We start from the raw sequence: 22,344 nt of genomic DNA, 5'->3' as shown, positions 1-22,344 counted from the left end.
CAGGATGCGACGCGCCTACCGTGGAACAATAGCCCATAAAATGAAGAAAAGAAAACAGCATTTGAAATAGCCCAAACAGCTCATCTGTTGTTGGTACTATTAAATAACTGGAAATTAAACCTCATATTGCCCTTGGGAAAATTCTTCCTTTCCATGTCCAAATCCGTAATGTGAGGCAGCCGCACAGGCAGATTATGTGAAAAGTTCTTGTTAAACCCACAGCATCACAGTATCAGGACTATGTTTTATTACCCTGTCCATCATGCTCAAAGTGTATATGGTGAAGCGCTATTTACCTTTCCTTGGGGACAGGGGTCTCTGTCTTTGGAGGTATTAAATGAATCTGTCAAATTCTGCAAAAGAACAACCAAATGTGAATTAACAGAAATTAAAACTGATTGCCATTCAAAAGAGAAAAAAGATGAGACTCCACCAGCAAAGCTGGTACATTGAACACAGTGACAAACCCTGGAGGGCAGCCTACCATCAGATAAGAAAAACATTGCTCCTACATGTTTAATTCCACCTGCAACTGCTTGGATAAACTGACATATATTCACATATATCACATATTAATGGAAGGCAAAATAAAGACAGCAAAATTCAAAAAAAAAAAAATGTCTCCATCAAAGTCACCAGTTACCAGATTCTGCAGCTCAACAAAGATGACTTCTCTGTAGGAGCCCAGTATTTCTTTATAGTTACATCTACGTTTACCACAAGTGATGGCCAACAAGAGAACCACCAGGACACTACGGAGTAGAGTTCCAGTCAGACACTGCAAGAAAGACAAGTGCATCTCATTACAAGTTTTATATGAAGAAAATGTCCACACTAAATAACAGATTAGAAAAATACCATGAATCATTGTTCATTTGGCTCCTGCTTTAAGTTTTTATTGGACTTTATTATTTGTAACAAACAGAATACAATCTATAAATGTGTGCCATGATCCATAACTATTTCACTATCCACACACATGTATGAGTGATTGACTTGTGGCTCCATTTGTACATGTGAAATGGATATTGGACATTTGTGGATCACTTCCTGTCAGTTTGTGTGAAATGTGACATGTATTACTTCCCATTACTTCCTATTTATTTGCTTAACTATTTCAACTTCACAACACAGCTGATCTGTTGAAATAAACGTACAACCGCACTGTGATTTCCCTCCCAACATCCCCCCACTGGTTTTTCGCAAATCACACCCTGAAGTGGAGCATCTTCATTTAACCCAATGGTCATGATTTAGGATCAGGCTCATCATTGTCATCTCCAGGTGAGTGTGTTGTGCTGTGCTGTGCTTGCTTACTTACTGCCGTTAGTTAGCTAACTTTGCGTTGAGTAGCCAACATCCACATTAGTACAAAAGGAGACAACAACGTAGAGGGACATCAGCCCGGCTTCACCCAGGAGGTGAAAGATAAAGTCGAGCTGGGTGGTCCTCCATCCCTTGCCCCATCCCCACTGATGCCCCACCCCCACTGACTGTCCAGTCCAGTCCAACCCCCTGACTGGACAGTGCTTGTAGTCTTCCACAATGACATTATTTGCACCTCATGTGCATTAAACTCTGATCAAGTGAGCCACTTCTTTTGAAACTATGGCCTCTACTACTACTATTAGGACTAATGCGGATATTAATCCTACCACTAGTACTACTATGAAAGTATAATTATCCCCCATCTCATGAATACTTCAGTATAGTTTATTTTCCTCCTTTTCTGTGTAAAAGGAGGGTAACAGCAGTGTATAAGGGTAATAATAGCATAATACAGTAGCTTAATACGAGTAGAAAGCATTTCATAGAAGTGTAAAAATGGTGGTGGTTTCTAGGGCATTGCTAGGTGTTTGTGGTAGTAGTGTTGGTAGTATTAATATCTGCAGTAGTACTAATAATAGATACTAGTGGATTGGCCACAAGTCACCTAGAGGGCATGGATGAGCTGAACGGCTAAAATTATTATTTACACCTGCTTCTAAAAAAAAATCCCAAATTTTATTTTAGTTTTGCAAATATAATATTGATAATATATCAGAATTTAAAAGAAAAAATACTAATGTCCTTTAGTTTTTCTTACAAAAGCAAAACAAAACTATGTGCTGTATCAGATGCCATATGCTCTAGCTGGTTCCTCTGGTGCACGGTGGCTGTCAATGGCTGCTGCTTCATTGATGTGTGGAACCACAATGGCAAATGACAGAAAGAGGCTGTGGTGTGTGACATCTAGTTATTTCACTACAGATGAAAAGAAAAGAATCTAATCTTGGAACTATATCTGTTGTCTCTACCCCCTTATATCGAAAACATAATGAAAAGTGGAAGTAAAAAAATGTTTTACCCCATAAACAGTAAACTTCAGGGCTAAAGCTCCATAGGCCCCCTTCATTTTGGGCTATCTGGCAACCGGAAGTTCTGAGAGTGACAGTATTAGAAATTCTCTGGGGGAAGGCTCAAATGTCACGTGGCCCACACACTGACAGGAAACGACTCAAAAATGTATAAAATCCGTTTCACATGAATGTGCAAGTACCATTTTACATGTATTTTTGTGATTAAACTGTTTGCATTTGTTAAACTTTAACATTTGTATCTGAAATTTGAATACTTGAGTGAGTTAATTGGAAATGGCTTTGTATTTTTGAGGATATAACAAATCACAAACAAAAAACAAAAAAGCAAACATTTCTTGGATAGTGAGATTTGTGGATCATGGTACATATTCGTGGATTGTCTTCTGTGGACACCTCACATTTGTTTATTTTTTTCTACAGAAATGTGGCATTGGACCAAAGTCGTCAACAAATTTGTCCATGAATGTGGAAAACCATCTTTACATGTTCAAATGGATCCACAAATTCGTTAAAGTTTACAGTCACGTGTAGTTGCAAATCGCTCCGTATTATTAACACAAGTAAAAAAAAAATTAGTGGATAATGAAATATTTGTGGATTATCCTCTGTAAGTAAATACAATAAAAAAACGTCCATAAAGTGCGCCCCAGCACCAGTCGCTTTCCAGCCGTTTGGAGCTCATGTCATCGTGACCAATGTCAATACGATGCTGTTAACAGTATTAGTGCACGCAGACTTCATAATACAGCAGTAAAAATTTCTATAACGTCCTCTATCAGCTCATCTGCTGCGTAAATAGGCACCTGATGTTAAAACCACACTTACCATTTATCATGTTCTGCTGCAGGCTCCTCAGACAAGCAAACCCATCTCTACCAGTACCTGGAAGATCCAATGAATTACCCCTGGTCCGGCGGCGTTCATTGTATCCAAACCACCTCCACCCCCCCACCCCCCAAGTATTTTACACTTCTTCTGGTGAATATTCAATGACGGTGGCGGACAGACTTCCGATCAAGTGCTTCGTAATTTCCAACATCAACAAAGTCACTGCTGCTCCGATTTCCTTCCCTGTCATGGATTGCTGACGCTGGGCTTAGGATTTCACCAAACTCCAGTGCGATCAAGTCGAGGAGAACTTCTGCAATCAATCATTTGCCTTCATCGTGTCGGTCTTGTTGGAAAGACGTGATACCGAGGAAGAGCGGTGTGAAGAGCCACTGTAATTTGGTGGCTCTAGGCTATCGAGTGAGCTACACAAAACCAGTGGAAGTATGAAACGATGCTTGATGGTTGTAATGCTCACAACAAGCAGTGACTCTAACCACTTTAAGCCAAGCCAAACCTGAGGTGACAATGACATCCCATACAGGACCACCAAAGTGCTGACCGTGCGTGGGAACTGCATGGGAGTATTAGTGTGGGTAAAACTCCTGGACTGAAAGGTCAGGAAAACTGTGCACTCAGAAATAAATATGACATTCAAATCACAACAAACCACTTTACCATTTAACATGTTTAGGAAAAACAGGGAATGGTGCAATAAACTTTATTTGTTTATTGGATTCTTACAAAGTGTTTTTAAACACATTCAAGCCATCTGTGTAAAAAAAAGCAGATTGTTATCACCAACATGAGAAATCATGTAATAATTCCTGACAAGGAGTTTATATACACTGTCCCATCTTGTTGAACAGACAGAGCCAAATCTGCACCTTTTACATATCCGCATTCTGTCCAGACAGAGACGTATATTTCTCTCTTACAGTGTCTGCTGAAAGTATTCATTTCCATTTCTGCTTTCTCTTTTTCATGTTTATTTTTACACAATTTTCACACAACCACAGTGACTGTAATTTGAATTTTGACAACAGCAGAAAAAGAGACAAATGTCAAAGTGAAAAGAGATGAACAAATGAATCCACATTTTGTAAAAACATTGAACAGAATAAAGGACTGCCTGTAACCTTTAACCCACTTTACCATGACACACTTAAATCATTACAAGTGCATCAAATTATTATCAGATTAATATAATGGCATGGCGATCACATGTGTGAACTCCAAAAACCTGATGACAGGGACAGTATGTGCTGGTGGGGCGTGGTTTTTACTGCATTTGAATCCAACACAACTGGCACATGCTGCTTATGCCTACCACAATCGACAGGTTGTTCAGCAAGTAAACATGTAGAAACCTCGACTAACTGCCTGAAGGCAAGTGGGAGACTGGAACAAAAGAGGGACACTTTTATACTAACCCATGTTCTGTTTGGGTAAACAAAACAATTCCCATTGCCATAAAACACAGTCTCCACCATGATGCATGGTGATAACATTATCATACTGTAGGCAGGTCCTGCTTCTAAAGGTTGAGGGTACAATGACTGTAGCGAAATGCAAAGAAATCCCAAAGGGTGACCTGCAGCAGTCTGCAGGAAGACTCGGGAGAAGGTTTACTTGCCAACAAGACAAAGACCTCAAAAATAAAGACAAAGCTACACAAGCTAAAAAACACTAACATGAATGCCCTGAAGTGGCTGAGTCCAAACCTCAGTCCTTCTGGAGGACATGGAAAATGTTGTTCAATGACCGGAAACTACAAAACCCAATGTTTTAATTGCTGCTGCTACATGTAAGGAATGATTTTGAATTTTATATTGCTACTTTCACTTTCCCTTTGACATTAAATCACATTTTTTGTTGCCAAGTACAATTCTAATTTAAGTTTGTAAAACAATAAAAAGTTATGTGTGAATACTTTGTATGTTCCAGAGAATGCCAAGTCCAGATAGAAAAACACAGTTGAGTGCGTCCATAGCTGTTCCCTGTGAGACTTGTGACTGCCAGTCATCCAGGTGTTTTCAGTCCCAGTCCAAAATTTCCCCAGTTTCAGAATGTGTTCTTGATCTTGCTGGCTACCAGCGCTAAGATCTCTCCTGTCTTCTTCTGCCAGTTCAGGACGTGTTTGGACTCGGCACACCACAGCTCGCCATGGCGGGGCTCCGCATTTTCACAGCGCTTTCGCACCTCTTCCTGCTGTTCCTGATGGATGCAGAACAGCAAAGTGAGACACAGACAGGCACACAGACACAGACACAGTTCTTGGTTGTGTTTATCATCTATCTTTATGAATGAGTAACAGCATCATGTATGGTGCAAAATAGGTTTGAGTGACAGCATCATGTATTCCTCGATGTACTCCACCAAAACTTTTCAATAATTTTGTCTCTTGTCCATCACATATTTTGCATCTTAACCACACACCATTTTTCAGTGGTAAATGATACAGTGAGAACAATGTATTAATAGCACATACCTCTTAGATAAACCAAAGTTGCATTAATTGAACTTACATGTGAGGGTCAAATGTGTCAATTAAATCATACACTTAGTCATGACAACGTTGCCTGATATTTAGCTGCAAAATCCAGCACGGACACACACAAGTCTCGTACCCAGATAAGGACAGACAATACTAAGATTGATACCTCTGTGCCATGTTGCAGCTCAAACTTGTAGAAGAGAGCCCAAGCATCTCCTAGGTCTGGCTCGATCTTTACTGTCCTGAGGAACCACTCTCTGGCTTTGGTGATCTTACGTTCACTCCAAAACAACCTGAAATGTGCGCACAAGATTATTTGAAAGTTTGAAAAAAAAAACAAAAGAAAAAAAAAAATCACTCCAAAAGGTTAAATGCTAAATACAATGGAAAAACCTGCACAAACAGCAGAGCTTATTATTGAGAAGTTGAGTGGGATACAGTGAAAAGACATGGTCATACTTGGCAACAGCGAGCAGGACGTGTGGATCATGTTCACACTTCTTCAAAGCGTCCACACTCTTAGTCTTCCTCTGGGGCCTGGCCTCCAGAAACACAGCCTCAGCCCACAGGATACCTTTGTAGGAAGGGACAGGGAGTGGGGTGAAATGGAGAATTTGAGATTACAGACAATGATAGAAAGCACAGAAAGTAACTGAAAAATGATTTTTTTGTGTATAAAAAGGTCTATAACCTGAACACAGGAGTTTTTAAAATTGATTTTAGGACACAATAAAATCCCCAAACGTCCTACCTGCCGGAAAAAAAAAAAAAAAAAAAATAGAAAAGAGTTTTGCCAACAGCAACAATATATTCTCACCTGAATTGGGGCACTCCTGCAGGGCTTTGGCCATCAGTGTGTTGGCGATGTTCTTCAGACCAGCCCTGAACTCCAGCCTAACCGACTCCAACCTGGTTAATATGATCACATACACATAATATTAGACGCGCAGTTGTACATGTCTGTCAGTTTCTTAGTGGTAGGTGGAGTCAAATTTGTTTTTAAGTTGATATCAATCCCAGTATGGGTTTCCTCTGCTGCATTTAAAGACATTTTCTATTAAATGCGATAAGCACATTTAGCACGTTGTCTAATGTACATTATCTAACAAAAAACATTTTCATTCTCCTTTTCTACAGAAAAGAATAAAACAATCTGTGAGTGGGCGTGTGCGCAAGTGTGCCAGTTTCTCCTTCATGAAAACCTTTCCTTCATGCAGCAAAGTGAAAGGTTTCCAAAGGGAGAAAAAGGCATGATAAGGAAGGAGAAGAGGGAAGGCACTTGAATGCCAAAGTTAATATCTTTAATTGCTCGGAGCACAATCAGAACTTTTGGATTATGCTTAATACACTATCCACACAGTTGACACATTGGAAACTAAAGTGCTCCCTCAAGCCACATCCTGCTTTTGTATTCAAGTGGCTTACCACACTTTGTAGTGTGTTTTCTCACCATAGCTCAGGGCTCTGGGGGTTCTTGAGTCGTGCCTTCTCCAGGATCGCTCTGGCTCTGGTCAGCTGTCCCACTCTCTCTTCAAGATGAGAGAGCAACAACCACAGTGCCACCGAGTGTGGACACTTTTTCAACTACAGCAACAAGCAAGACATAAACCACTTTTTAGAGTTATTACTGAAACACATATTTTCATCAAAAACATGTATGAATAAAACGCCCATTAAAAGCTCTTTGCTGTTATTATACCTACACAAATCCCCTCCCCCTAACACTTCCCCCACCTCACCCCTTGGTTGTAGGCCTCTCTGGCCTTGTCCATGTTTTCACACTGCTCCTCTATCTGGCCTCTCATCATCCAAAGTTTTGGGAAGTCCTCGTAGTGTTTCAGGGCCTCGGTGCACAACTCCTGGGCAGCTTCTATATTTCCCAACACCCACTCCAACTTCACTGACTTCATAAATACCTGTGGAGATTACAAACAAACACATGAACTGTTCAGCCACGGAACATGTATAAACAGGGCCCATGATCTTGTCTTTTTAAATTCCCCTGGGCTTGTTATATACTTGAAATACAATAGTATTGTTGAAAAATTATCTAAATACTTGTATTCCAGCCCAATTTATGCAATACAAATACCTTAAAGGCTGTCAGATGTATCAAATACCAACTTCCTAAGGCATAGCCTAAATGCTTAACTGCTTCATTAACATCATGCACTTGTCTTATCTGACAGGGCAATCAGTACAGCCCACATTAAAGCAGGCCTTTTTAGTCATAGCTGACAGTAAATACAATACAGATAACTAAAGGGAGCACAGTCAGATAGACCTGATAGACACTAATAGTTAAAAAGCACCATTGACAGCATTTGTCAGCCTGAGTGCTGCAGACTGTTTTGAGATGTAGAAACCTGGCAAGCCTAAACCTGAGAAAAAGCATGTTTGTAGAAACTTCCTCAAGTACAATGCACTATTAATTTACTGTTAAACACAGGCTTTAAAGCAGAAAAGAATAAAACCTGAAAAAGGGGCCATTTGAAAACCATGTGTCAGAGCTCTATTTATTCCAGGATTACTTAATGGAAAACAAACTAACTGTTCTGGTACATAGGGTCATGGAAGGACAGTTGGAGAGTAAAAGGACAGGACAGGACAGTTTAAAAATACTACACTTCCCCTGTGCAACTTAACAGCCAAAGAAGTTAACATCAAAACCTGAATGGGGAGACCAGTTTTTAACTTATTCCAGCAGATAAGTAGGTTTGTGCAGAGCAACTCTAATGAGAATTTTAAATAGGGAAATCTTTCTTTTGCTTTCCCAGTCTCTCTCTCACACTCACACAAACAAACACACACTCACCCTAGCTGTGGGGGCACTGCTGCGGGCCTTGGCCAGCAGTCGGCGGGCTCTTTCATACTCATTGTTCTCTGATTCCAGTTTGACAGCAGCAAGCCAGATCTCTTCACTGTTAGGGTTAGCCTTGAAAAATAAAAGAAATGTTTGGGTAAGAGGGAGAGAAACAGAGGAAAGGGTGAAACAGAGTTATACACAGGCTCGCATGGACACTACACGAACAAGTCAAAGTTTGCATGAATGTATCAACACCTGGAAGGCCAGAGCGAGGATACTTCTGGCTGCAGGCACATCCTCAGCCAGCCACTTGGACTTGGCCCCCATCAGCCAAAGGACCTCTGCCTTGGGACAATGAGCGACGGCCCTCTGGAGCAGGGCCTCCAAAGACTCCCTGAGAGAGAGGCAATGAGCCATGAAAGAGTAAGGGATGGGAGGAGCACAGTGATGAAGCAGATGGGAGGCAAAGGAGAGAAAAACAGAATGTTAAATACAGCAATTAATTAAAAAATTTAGAGACAAAAAATAATATTTAGAATAGGGGTGGGTGATCTTCTCAAAATAATTGTATACACAATCATGATCCACAATATGAATTGCCATCTTTCTTCCCAATTTTCCCCAAATTTTACAGATGAGAATATCCAGACTCAAACCAGCCTATGGACTTTACCATTTAAAACACAATATTGCATTTAAGATGCTGTTTTCAAAATGGTCATGTGCATCAGTGTCTTAAACCCCATGTTGTCCATAGCTTTAAATGGCACCATATCCTTAGCTACATAGGATGTGACCACATGCGTCACATCTTTCCATCTGCTTTTTGCTGCTTTTATCATATTTTTCTATGCGTCGGTCAACTGTGGTAATGTTTCTGGACCTCATGAGATACAGATGAGTGGGTTTGTACTGACCTGAGTGAAACACTTAGCGTGTTCATTCGGCTGCTTCCCATTAAGGTGGTTAAATGGATTTGTTGTATTAACATCAGAAGTGCCAATCACGCAGACCATATAGTTTAGAAATAACTTTGCTTTGAGAAATATCTGACCGTGCATAGCTGTTGAATTGTTTTTGCAAATATGTCACGCATGAAAGATAACCTATGATAGAGACACATGATATAATTTGGCCGATCAGCACAGCCATCTAGCAGGCAATCATTCTGTTGGTTTGTGAACCTTGTGTGGATCCACATTAATAGGGCATGAGCACAGTTGGTACAATGGTGAAATGTCATGATCTCTAAGATTTACTTGAAAGTAGATTGTGGACGTCTTCAAGATCAATCACGATATAAAACTGTCAGATCGCCCACCTCTAATTTAGTAAACCAAATCTGGTCACCTGGTGCCATGGTTCTTCTCAAAGTAGGCAGCTCTGAGCCAGACACTTTTTTTACTGGGGAACACCTGCAGGGCATGGGCATAAATGGCCCTGGCACACTCCAGCGCTCCATGCGCCACACACTGAAACATAAGAGACAAGCATCTCAGTTAAGTTAAACTCTGACAGCAAATGAGGATGTGAAGGACTTCTGAATATGTTGGTACTCACACTCTCTGCATCCTCCATCCAGGTGTGTTTACGATCCTCCTCCTCAATGCCAATCCCTATGACGGCCCTTATCACGGCCTGGCAGGTAGCGACACTGCCTGCTTTGTCACACTCCTCTGCATCCTGCAAGACAAGAAACCTTTAGGAGTAAAGAGATTGTGGGCAGGTCACAGACATAGAATGCAAAAGGTTAAGCAACAAACTACTGACCACAATAGTAGATCAGCATTTTCATAGGAATGATGGAGCCATTTACATGGAAATATTTACACACCTGATATGTCAGATCCATGTAGATGACTTACAGTTTATAAGAAGTCATCTTTACAGATGATTTTTGTGGGAAGAGCAAAGGACTATCCCAGAGTCTCTATACATAATTATTCTTGTAAGAACTGCCAAATCCTGTCATTTTAAAGTTCATCTGTTGCTTGTGTTATGATGTGTGTATTGGGAAATGGCCTTGATAAACCTACCACATAAACCACATTTTGCCAGAGGTAGAAAAGACTAGGTAGTCATGGAAATGAAGAGAAACAATGTGAGGCCTAGGATTGCAAAACAACTTAAGTGCACTAAACAAAATGTCAGTCACAGTTCTGGCATGTATTCTTCTGCTCCCAGATAAAATAGCAAGCAGCTTTTCCAAAGTATGCTGGCATGCTATCAGAGCTAACAAAAACATGACTCAGTCTCTGCTTTCTCAACATCAAGATTTAAAGATACATCATTCATTTATTCATCTTTTAATTTACAGGTTTATTTTATATTATCAAATATATAATCATAGAATTAGAGACTTAAGTGACAAATCCCAATGGTGTGTTCGTCAGCTGATCATAATTAAAACAGTAGGCTGGATTTACTCCAGACATTACTGATGTATTAGTTAACAGCATAAAAATGTTAAGTTAGTTTGTGTTTCTGTGCTTCTCTTAATTTGACCAAGAAATATCTTTTTGAAAAACTCATTGTAAATACTTCATTGTCAATGAGTCATAAAGTAACTAAGTTACCAATTTATTAGTCACATGTGTGCAATCTACTCCAGACCAACACAATAGTTATGCAACACATCCCTTCTTTGTGAAGCTTTCTAAGGTTTCATTTTTGCTGAAGTGTCACAGAGATGTTTACTCAGCATTACAAAAATTCCTCAAGCTGTCTTTTGTTGCAGTTTTAACTGGACAGCCTTAAATTGAAAGATGTTTCCGATATCCTGCCCATTTCCATTAACATGTGGTGTATAAGTGATGCAGTTTTAAAAAACATTTCAATACAATCTGTCCTCTTTTAACTTGAAGAGTTTCTATTTTGAAAGTACATACATTTTCTTTTATGGCCTTAGGGAATGCATTTATTTGTTCAGTGCATTGTTCAACAAACATCTTTCCTGCAGGAAACCTCTCTCCCTCTCCCTTCCTCTCCTTCCTATGAATTCAAAGAAATCACAAAGCTGCAGGCACACACCTGTATCCATTGCTCTCTGTTGATCTCCACGCCGTTGGCGTGTAGAGAAGTGATGGCTCTGTCAATGATCTTGTCCACCATCTGAGTGTTGCCATTGGCCTCCTCCAACTTGGCAGCAGTGATCCAGATATGACGATCAGTGGGAATGTTCTCACGAGCTTTGTTCAGGACACGACGGGCATTCTCATATGTCTCTAACCGAGCCAGTGCCAGCCACAGCTAAAGAAGACAGACAGAAATCGTTAGACATAGAGGTTGGTGCAAGGGTTCGTTTTGTAGCATTGCAGTGTGTGGCATCCTGTTAATACTTTATGTTTCATGTTGGTAGAAAAAAAAACTGAAATGACTGCAAGAGTTGCGTACCTCCACACTGGTAGGACAACACTCCACAGCTCGGCTAAGCATGATTCTGGCATCCTCTGGCTCCTCCAGCTCAACAGCTGTCTTCCACAGTCGAACTGACTTGGACACATTCTCCAGGGCTACATGGGTAACAATTACACAACTGTTAAGGCACTTCATTGAAGCTTTTATTATGAGTAACTGACAGTATGTGAGCAGGTCTGTGTGTTGCTCAAAGCAATAAACTAACTCACAAATATTTAAATCCTTGAATCCTGTTGTAACAGACAGTTTAATACTGACAATACACTGACCTATATTTACACTGGTGGGAATGAACACACAACAGGCTTCACTGAACACACAAGCAGTGAATACAACACAAGAAAAACAAATACTAAGCAGCATAATCTGCAATAGCAGTATAGTTCAATAGAGTCTGGGTGGGAAGGGAGAGTATTGTGTGTAATGGAGATAAGCACAGCAGAGGCAACTGAACATGTAGAGGCGGAGAGACCTCTTCCACAGAGGAAGCTTCCCATTCATCTCTGTCACTGGGGTATGCTGCTGGGAAATATGACTGTGTGTGTATGTGCATGTGTATTAGGGCATTGACACCATGGTTCAAATAGGGTGCCTGGCCTTGATGAAAAGCCAGAACCACAGCTGCCAAATGTAACTGTTATGAAATCTTTTATGCAATATTACATGTGCAGGGAGTGAGTAGTTTTGTGTGGGTGCTTTTAATAACACAAAGGACAGATTGAGACTGGTTGTGAATTTTTGTCCTCCAGAAATTTGTGTCTTCCAGGAAAATCTAGTATTCATTCATGCAGGCAGTGCCGGGAAATAACAATATTACAGCAACACGTCTCTTCAAAACTTTCCCTTATAACCTTCTCACAATCTGACTATGGATACAAAGAGGAGAACCAGTTAAAAGCATTACTTAAGTCTTTCTTAAATCTGTCTTTACAGGTGATAGTGCATGACAGCCTTACCCTTCCTGAGGACTCGTTTCTTGGCCCTGACGTCTGTCTCCAGCTCTGCAGCTCTGATGTAGATGCGGACGGACTGTGGCAGGTGGCGGACAGCCTGGGCTACCACGGCTTTAGCTGTGTCACCAGGCTGAAGTCGGGCTGCCTCCAGCCACACATCCTCACTCTGGTGGGCAGAGTAAAACACTTATAGCAATAGGAGGGCGAGGAGCATTTTCCTTGATCTAGTTAAGCAGCATTATTGTGTCATCAAATTAAGTAGCTGGAAGTGTGAACTGAAAAACCTGCTGTTTCATACAATCAGCAATGCTATTATTGTTGATAATGCTATATGCAGTATCCATTTTTACATTAGATATCATAGGTTTAACAAACCAACGAATCAACTTCACTACAGCCTATAGTCTGGATGAGCTAATGATAGACATCTACTTGCGCATGCGCAGACCTTAACCGATTTACTGTACTATCCATGATCCTTTACCTTAGGACACATCTCGGTGCCTTTCATGATCAGGTTCCTTGCCACCTGCAGTTTACCAGTCACTTCCTCCAGCCTGGCAGAGGCAATCCAGGCAGGCGGGTGATGGGGATTGGTCTCCCTCACTGATTTCAGCAAAAGGCGAGCCTTCTTGATGTCACTGGACATGAGGAGCCAAAAATAAACCATCAGACAAACACAAAACAACTTATTCTTCAAACATGTCATCTAGGACCTTCTGGTGTCCCCATGGTATCTCTACCTGATGTCCCCTCCATGTGTGGGGATCATTGAGTTGAGATCTGTCAGGTAACCCTTAGGATCCACCACTGTCTGTCCACTCACCGAGTCAGACACCTGAAGACAGATAAAATGCAGACATGCAGAATAAATAAATCAGAATCACAACAGCAAAGAATTAATCGTAAAACAAGGTAAAAGTGAAAGGGACTGAGGATGATGCATCAGTTACCTGACTAAGCCTCATGTCCATGAGTGTGTTCCTGGCCTGACCAATTTTCCTCATGTCCAGCTCTCCTGTCCCTGGTGTCATCAGACCAGGGGTCATACTTCCTGGATAAGGGGTGTTCAGACCTCCCAGCTAGGGAAGAGAAGAAATAATTATAAAGGAGAAGAGCATTTTAATCTCTGTGAGAATTTTGTCATGACATGTTGAAAAGGCTCATCATATGACACTTTTCCCACCACTGTAAATGATATATGTGAAAGTCTGAGCAATCGCTTTCCTATTCCACAGACCCACATATACAGAGTAGAATATTCATAGTGATAAGTTAAAATTTGAAAATGAAATAAATACACAGCAAAAACTGCATGCAGTCATTTTAAGTGTCTAAAGAGGTCATGTGATCAATAAGCAAAAATATTTGTCTGTTTCCTGTAACAACGTAGATGTCCACTGAGATTCCATGAAAAAAGGAGCATTTTCAAACTGCATTAAGCTGTACAGCTTAAGTGTTTTGTTTGTTTGCAGCAAGATATTGTGACTCCTGCTGGTGCAGGCTGAAACTACATCATATAATTCTTTGATGTGTGTGTTTTATGTGGATATCCACAGGAAAGGTATTTGTTTTTGCATGCGTACTGACCCCTTGCAGAGGGTCAACAGTGGTGTGGTTCTCTCCGGTCTGCAGATGTTTGGAGAAGAAGCTGTCTGGGACAGGGGTGAGTTTTTCATAGCGAGGATTCCTCTGGCGTTTGTTCCTTGCATCTCCCACCTCAGGGATGCTCAGCCACTCTTCTTCTGACACCTCTGCCAACTTCCTCTGTGACAAGATAGTAAAAAGGGAGAATAAAGAAATCACTTTGGACTGTCAGGAATGTGATTTCAAACATATAGTAAAGTATTGCAGTTAGAGGAAAACCTCTACAGTCCAGTTATGATCATTTACACAGTTATGATATAACTTCAAATTACAAATCCGCTGTGGGTAAAAAAAAAAAAAAAAGATTTTACGCTCCACCCGCTTCACCTTAAGCAACAGTAATGACTCCAGCTGGATAATCTCGACAAGTCATGGTGGTTAAGCTTAAAGCTGCTGTTTTCTTACTCTTAAACAGTATAACATGGAAAAATATAGTTTACACCTGACGGGGACCAAGTATTTAGCCCCTAAAATATTTAGAGTCAGATGGAAGAAGATTGGGTGATTTTGGGTGGAAAAGTAGGGCAAAAGTTTGGCAAACCATGTGCAATTTTGTACCTTTAGATCTGAAAACTGCTGCTGGATTTTGGGTCGCTCCATACGATATTTCTCTATTTCCTCCTTTTCTCTCAGCTCCCTGAAAATACACAAGACAACTTCAAAAATTACACTCACATGCACTATCAATAGCACAGGATGTACAACATATATACAATGAGTAAAGTGTGGGAGGGTTATGATATTATGCTAAAACTCAGCAGAGAAAATAGACCATTTTTATTGTGACCTTCTTTCTTTGCGTCTTTCATCCATCCTTTTATCCAAGGCTGCATATATAGCATCCGCTTCTTCATCGTCTTTCTCATAGGGCCCACTGGAGAACAAGCTACCAGCATATCCATTAAACTACAAGACAAAAGGTAATATAATGTGATATGCAAGACAGAAGACGTCATGTAATCCTTAGTATACTCAGATTAATGGTATAGTCAATTTATAAGTTTCCATTCATGATATATGCAACAGATTATTATCAATTACCAGCCAGAGACAATCCAGTCATAAATACCTCATCATAATTGGTGTCGTTCAGATCTTCATCATCATCGTCCTGGTTCTTTTTCATTTGGTCCCCAACTGTCCTCTTCCCTGGGGGTGCATGTCGGTCATCCACTGGATCATTGGCATCCCGAGCAGGGCCAATATCAGATCGGGTGGTGAAACCAGTTGCACTGAAGAGGACCAGTTATTTCAGATGTTACCCAAATAAACACTGGGCATATGACCCATGATGAGCATATGCACAGGGGAAGTTCAATTAACAATTTAACAACCTTATCTAAACTTTAGAGCAATGTTTTGATCATTTTATCGCTTTGTAGAATTAGATCATGCAGGCTTGTCAGATTCTTGTAGTGGATCTACCAGTAAATTAACTGTATTAAATGTTAGGATATTATTTGTATGGCAGATGAAACACATAACTTATCATCTAACTATAACACTATCACCATTTTTAGATGGCCTTATCTGACATTTTGAAGAGGAGGTCATCAAATCAGTACAGCCATACTTAACAACGTGCTAATATCTTTGTTCATGTAACTAGCTACTGTTATGTAGTAATAATGAGTAATTGATGTTACGATGTCATTTCCCTTCTGTCCAGTTGCAAACATGAGTGTGTTATAACGCAGGATAGGTTTGCTAAAAAGCTTACTTCATCAAACAAACAAAACTTAGCTTGTTAGCTAGAGAGCTGTTAGCAAGCTAGCTCACCCTCTGCCGAGACCGGGAACGTAGCCCAGCGGAGCGGGCATCCCCAGGAACGGCTTCTTCTTTTTTCCCATGAGCGGAGAGGCGAGGGGCATTATCGGGGGCCCACCGGTAACCCCCGCCGCCCCGGTGCCTCCCGCAGATGCTTTAGAGGTAATTTTAGGCGCTTGTTTAGCACTAGCGCTTGCCATCGTTGCAGCAACGACGAGGACGCTCAAAGCCGGATCAACAACATTCGCACTTCCGTTCCACCAAACAGCGGCGCCGTCCTTCTAGAAATATCCGTTGGTGTTTGTGACAGCGCCCCCACAGGACAGATGAGTTACTGTCTATTTTCTTTTCTCTCATGTTGTCTTTTCAGTTCGAAGTTGTTGCTGTGAATCCTATAACATGATCATTTTTCCTCTCGCTGTATGACTGTGTGATTGAAAGTGTTTCTTAAGAATGTTTATTACATTTCATGCTGATTTCAGTGGTTCACAGAAGCCACAGGAGGGCGCCACATCCTGACAAATATCAGGCCTATTGAAATATTGTGTTTAATCAAATTTAAAGTAGGATTTATAGATTGGTCTTCCTAATGGGACTCAGCATTTTTCCATTGAGTTAATGTCATTGTCCACATTTGTAAGTAACATCATACAATGTTTGTGTAAAATACTCACAGAAAGAACTTCTCCCTGAATTTCTCTTTTTTTCTTTATTTCCCCCCTTTTCTTTCTTTTTTGTGTGGTATTTGTACTTTACTGTAATATTCACATAATTCCTTTTCTTAAGGGCATAAGTAAACAGCATAATATGCTATTTGTCCTTTTTATGAAGCAATTTCTTCCCTTGACTGAGTATCATAAATGGACTTGTGACCCCAGTCATGGCATATACACAGCTGACATTTGTTTAAAGAAACAACTATGCCCTGAAGGTTGCATATTGCCCAACTTCAATGAACCTTCCCATTTTTCATTTTCTCTTGGGCTTTACAATGGCTGCATTTGAAATGATTAGTATGTGCTCCATAGTAAAACCATTTTATTGGATCTTAACTGAAGCACACTTTACCCTGTGCAACAGCAGTTAATAAAATAATGAAACTGACTGCAGGCCATTTTCTTAGAAAGGATATTTACCTGCATAGAGTCAATTGAGCTATACACAGTGATTTCAGTGTAGTTCTGACAGACATGTGTTAGTGTGTTACAGCAATAATTTGACTAACAAATGTTAGAGACTGAGAGTCTGTATTCAAACATGAGACTGGAGACTGCAATAAAAGTAATTACATTCTAACATGACATTTCTGGGTTTCATCCCGTGAGATGAAGTGAGACCATATATCAATTAGCTTCAATCACGTTTAACTTCACCCATCCATAGTCTGAGCCTTGGCGCAGCCCTTTACATTTTTCTTCATTTACATCGCCTGCAGGGCAGACATTATTTCACTCCTGGGAGAAGATGTTATGATGAAAATGGACTGTCAGGCACATTAGAGGATATATAGCTCACATAGCCGAGGACCAATTTAAACATGAAGTGCAACTCAAACCTTGATTTCATTCAGTTATTGCATTGCATTGCTTCTTTTACTTTCCTATGATTATGTCAATGATCATTTCATTTTAGTTCAGTGATTTTTATGATCACATATAATATGCAGCTTGAATTCACACTATGTTTTTTGCAATAAGGGAAAGGCAGTCAGAACAGATTACATGTCTGCATGATCATCACAGTACTGACTACTAGATGAGTGATTCAGGTCAGTCTCTTTAGTGATAAATAAATCATTAATTATACTGGCCAATATTAACAATGAGAAAGTCCTTCAAAGCCTGGTCCAAGCACGCACGTAGTCAGTCTGATTTGCACAAGAATGGATGCATTTACCTCTGCTGTGACTATAACAACAATGTTACATCCAAATGGCTAAAATTGGAAGTTCCACATAAGGTGACAACCTGAATTTGTATAACAAAAGTGTGGTTCCATAATCATAAACACAGTCAGAAGGAATCCACCAACCTCCACCACACACATACAGGCAGGAGTGCATTAAAATCTGAAATTGTGGTGGCAGTGGCAGCAGAAGATAGCTGATATCTGCTTGGGGGTTGTGAAGGCAGACTTAGTAACTGTGGTCTCGCCTAAGCTTGTACTATAATCATTCCCTTTGATGTGCTGCCATAAAACATTTGGCAATGCTTCCTGTAAATGCAGCTGTGAGCTTGAAACAGTGTCTAGAATGAAGAAACTAGTTTATCTGCATTTGTTATAGACAATTTGGCATCATGATAGAGAGGACTAAAAGGAACTGCTGTCATTGTTGACATTGATACTGAGTTATTTATAGAATGTTTTACATTTGATTTTGCACTGAAATAATTAGTGTGATTTGTCTATGTGAGCAAAGCTGAAAGACAATAATTAAGTAGCTCATTCTATTTTTCAACAAAGACTAATCACTTCATTTGGATAGAATTGCATTTTGGATGAGGGAGGTTCACAAAATAATATCCCTCATTTTGTGAATAATACTTTAATTTGAAATATGGTGATAAAGTGATATGAGAAAATGTATGATTGGTGAATTGAACTGTGTTATAAACAAGCCAAATTTTACTGTGTGCCTGTGTCTATTTCTGTGCAAGCGTACAGTAATCTGCATGTTTCTGCATGTTTATCTATTCATGTGTGTGCTAGTTTGCATGGGTGCATGAGTCCATTTAATCTGTTTATTCAGTGCATATTACATAGGATGGAGGGGAGCACAACTGTCCTAACAGATGTCCACAATGTGATAATAAATGTACAGAATGTAGCTGGAGCTGCATGGATGCAGCAGAAGAAGTCTGTAGGAGGATACCAAGAACTAAAAGGTCAAATATCCCAGCAAATAACATCATATCCCATTAATGGTCCTCTGATTTAGAGTAAGCTGTAGTTTGCAAGAAAGAAGCACAGGGGGGTGATATGTCAAGATAACAGGTTTATTGATATACTTTCATGCATCACCTAAAAACACACACCTAGACACACAAAGAAACACAGACACATCATTCACACTGCCTGAGCTGCATTGTGAGTTAATTTTAGCTCATTACTTTCAACAATACAATGTGGGCGAAGAAGAAGAAAGAAAAAAAACGCAAAATAGGACACGGACATCATCATTTTTCACTATTACACACACATGCTAAACTCAATTACTGTCTCTTAGCTGAAAGCAGTCTATGTGCACAAAGCCTGACTTCATACGTATAAGAGAGTCCTGCAAGGACTAATGATTTATTTAGCAATAATTACTAATTGTGTATCATTCTGAAACAAAGCAAAGTGTCCTTGTGAAAGGACAAAAGTAAATTGCTATTAGGGCCTTCCTTTAGGAGTGGCTAACCAGAGTCGTTTTGGGCAACAGATGCTCGAATGGAATTTCATTGATCCACTGAGCTTAGTGTGACAACAAAGCTTTGAATAAGGACAGTCTGGTAATTAGTCTAGGGCAGGATCTGAGAAATTGTACAAAGGAGAAAAAGATGGTGGATTTTGTGTTGTGAATACTAATGCACTAACAAATGTGACATATGTGCATTGTGGGTCAATCACATTGGAAATGCTTCATTAGCCTAATTGCCATGTAAAGAAAAAGAACCCTTCCACTCCTTAAGCAGCACTAAGGTCACCTTGAGTCTGTGGGTGAGGACTTGTATGGTAGAGACTTTCAGAAGCACATGCAATAACACCACACTCAGAGCGATGAGGAACGGTTGATGTATTCTCCAGCTATAGCATGTGCTTTATGTTTCACTTGATGGCACACCATCCCCCCGCTGCCATGTTACATTTCTCCTTGTAAGGATTCACTCAGTGTGGGAGAAGAAAGGAGAGCAAGTGAATGATATTTTTCACATTAAAAGTCTGACAGCTAACATGATCCAGTGTGGAGTTGATTTGTTTCCAAGACAGCTGAGCAGACAAATGAGATTATTGACTGAAGCTGTTATCCTGACCTGTTGTTTGAATGAGACTGGTATTTGGCTGCCTTACTTTGACACAATGGATGACACTGTGACTGCACTCAGTTTTCTCTGACCCTGTCTTTAGTGAGAGGAGAGGAGAGGAGAGGAGAGGAGGGGAGAGGAGAGGAGAGTGCTAAACTCCCTAAGTTTTGACAGGTATGGATGGCAACACACAGATACATGGAGTGGAAGAGACAGGACAAGAGAGAAGTGATGAGTGGGTTTCAAATAGAAGTAGGGAGGAAGTGACGAGAGAGAGAGAGAGAGAGAGAGAGAGAGAGAGAGAGAGAGAGAGAGAGAGAGAGACTGAGCATCCTGCTTCACTCAGATGTATGAAGCTTGGACTCTTTCCAATCAGAATCATCCCAGAGGACCCAACACAAAGAGGTCTTTGTATATATAAAGATGACATGAATATCACTGTCCTCTTTATCTGCCATTTTATGTCAGAAAATCTGTCTTAACTCATTCAGGGCACAATGTATTTTTTGATAATTGTTCAAATTTTCAGTTCTCTGAATTATGAAGATAATAAACAGATTGTGAGGAAGATGAATCAAACAAAATAATGTTTCAGTATATTAAACTATATTTTCTACAAATTTACTAACTTTTTAAGTGTATATTTCATGCTGGTAGAGGCAGAGAAACTAGTTGTGCTACATAAATGGAAAGTACTTATGTTGTGTATTTTGTTTATAAAGTTGTACCTACAAGATATGTTGAAATTTATTGAAATGATATGATGTAACGAAATGATTAATTAGCTATACTGCTTATCATTTGAGGGCCACAGGGGGCTGGAGCCAATTGCAGGTGACATTATGCGAGAGGCAGGATACATCCTGGGCAGGTTGCCATATCACAGGGCTGACATAGTCAACAACAGTCATTGATGCTCACTTTCTCACCTACAGGTGTCAACTGAGGTTCCAACCCAGAGCCCCTCAGGGGTTTCTGTTTTCATTGGATGTGGTTTTTAGTATTTATTTTTATGTTGGGCCTGTGTCTACTCTAAGCAACGCAGTAAGATACTGATGAATACAAAAAGTAGTACCTACTTTGCAACTGTGACCATGTTTTTTCTCAGTCAGAAGTTTTCACTCTTTGGCTTCAAAGTCTGAAATGTTCATCCAGCCCAGCTTACAACTACAGGACATCCAAACTGTTAAAGATAGAGATGGGTTAAAATTAAAGTAAGGTAAAGGAATAACCAACATAAATGATCGTAGTGAGAGGAGGATCCTCAGTGCTCCTTGTCATAGATTCTAAAAGTCTCGTGTACACTACTGGAGGATGTATTCCCTAATTTGGTGATGGTGATGGAGAGTGATAGTCCCAAAACTCCCACAGCTGTTCAACAGATGACTTCAAAGGCCATAGCCTGTGATTCACTGATCATTTTCATATTCATCAAACCATCCTCAAAGAGATCACACTCATCAAGGCAGAAATGTTTCATCACAAGATAAAGGTGATCATTCACAATACATTTGTATTGATTTGCAGGGACTCTTTTCTCTGAAGAGGCAAGTTGATCGTGCCGGGAAACTCTTATGACAAGGAGGCTGTGAAACATATTAAGGACTCTCTCACTCTCTTACTCCGTGACAAACATGCCCACATACACATAGCAGCAGCATACAGATGGATTGCAAACCAAATAGATAAATAGATTTGCTTTCTGTCATAAGCTACTTTTGGGGACAAATGTCAAACTAAATACCACTTAATTGGGAAAAGATGATTTTTGGGTCAACGGTTAAGCATTGGAAATGAATTTTTATATTATGACCTCTCGGCCAAATAGTAGGCATAGGCACACAGCCTTGATTGTTTAAACCCTTTATATTCCCATTACATTGCATATCAGTGTGTTTCTTGGTCCAGTTTACCATCGATGTTATACTGGACCTCAATTATCTGTCCACCTTCGGGGCTCCGGGGTATACTCAAGCAGCCCAGAACTATTAATTATCATCCTTTGGAGTGGTTAAGGTTGAGGTTAAGGTTAAGGTTCAGGTTAAGGTTTACTGTTAGGTCT

The 22,344-nt window shown here is 40.1% G+C and overlaps 1 protein-coding gene across 1 annotated transcript; it reads right to left on the bottom strand.

Annotated features, from left to right (window-relative positions):
- Nucleotides 1-3,910: 3,910 nt before the first annotated feature.
- On the bottom strand, nt 3,911-16,502 carry prpf6 (pre-mRNA processing factor 6). The gene is made up of 21 exons (XM_022739085.1): nt 16,288-16,502; nt 15,578-15,740; nt 15,296-15,414; nt 15,067-15,145; nt 14,452-14,628; nt 13,815-13,943; nt 13,605-13,699; nt 13,346-13,502; nt 12,865-13,027; nt 11,885-12,003; nt 11,522-11,740; nt 10,052-10,174; nt 9,842-9,963; nt 8,747-8,885; nt 8,501-8,620; nt 7,425-7,601; nt 7,136-7,269; nt 6,503-6,594; nt 6,145-6,259; nt 5,852-5,978; nt 3,911-5,405 (listed from the first exon to the last, which is right to left on the bottom strand). Exons 1-21 carry the CDS (start codon nt 16,473-16,475, stop codon nt 5,253-5,255), a joined length of 2,910 nt encoding a protein of 969 aa, XP_022594806.1. The 5' UTR covers nt 16,476-16,502; the 3' UTR covers nt 3,911-5,252.
- Between the last annotated feature and the right edge of the window lie 5,842 nt (nt 16,503-22,344).

This window comes from Seriola dumerili, unplaced genomic scaffold, assembly GCF_002260705.1.
Source record: "Seriola dumerili isolate Sdu_G_001 unplaced genomic scaffold, Sdu_1.0 BDQW01000043.1, whole genome shotgun sequence".
Classification (NCBI taxonomy): Eukaryota; Metazoa; Chordata; class Actinopteri; order Carangiformes; family Carangidae; genus Seriola; species Seriola dumerili.
The sequence above is the reverse complement of the archived record's forward strand: the minus strand, read 5'-3'. Positions and strand labels throughout refer to the sequence as shown.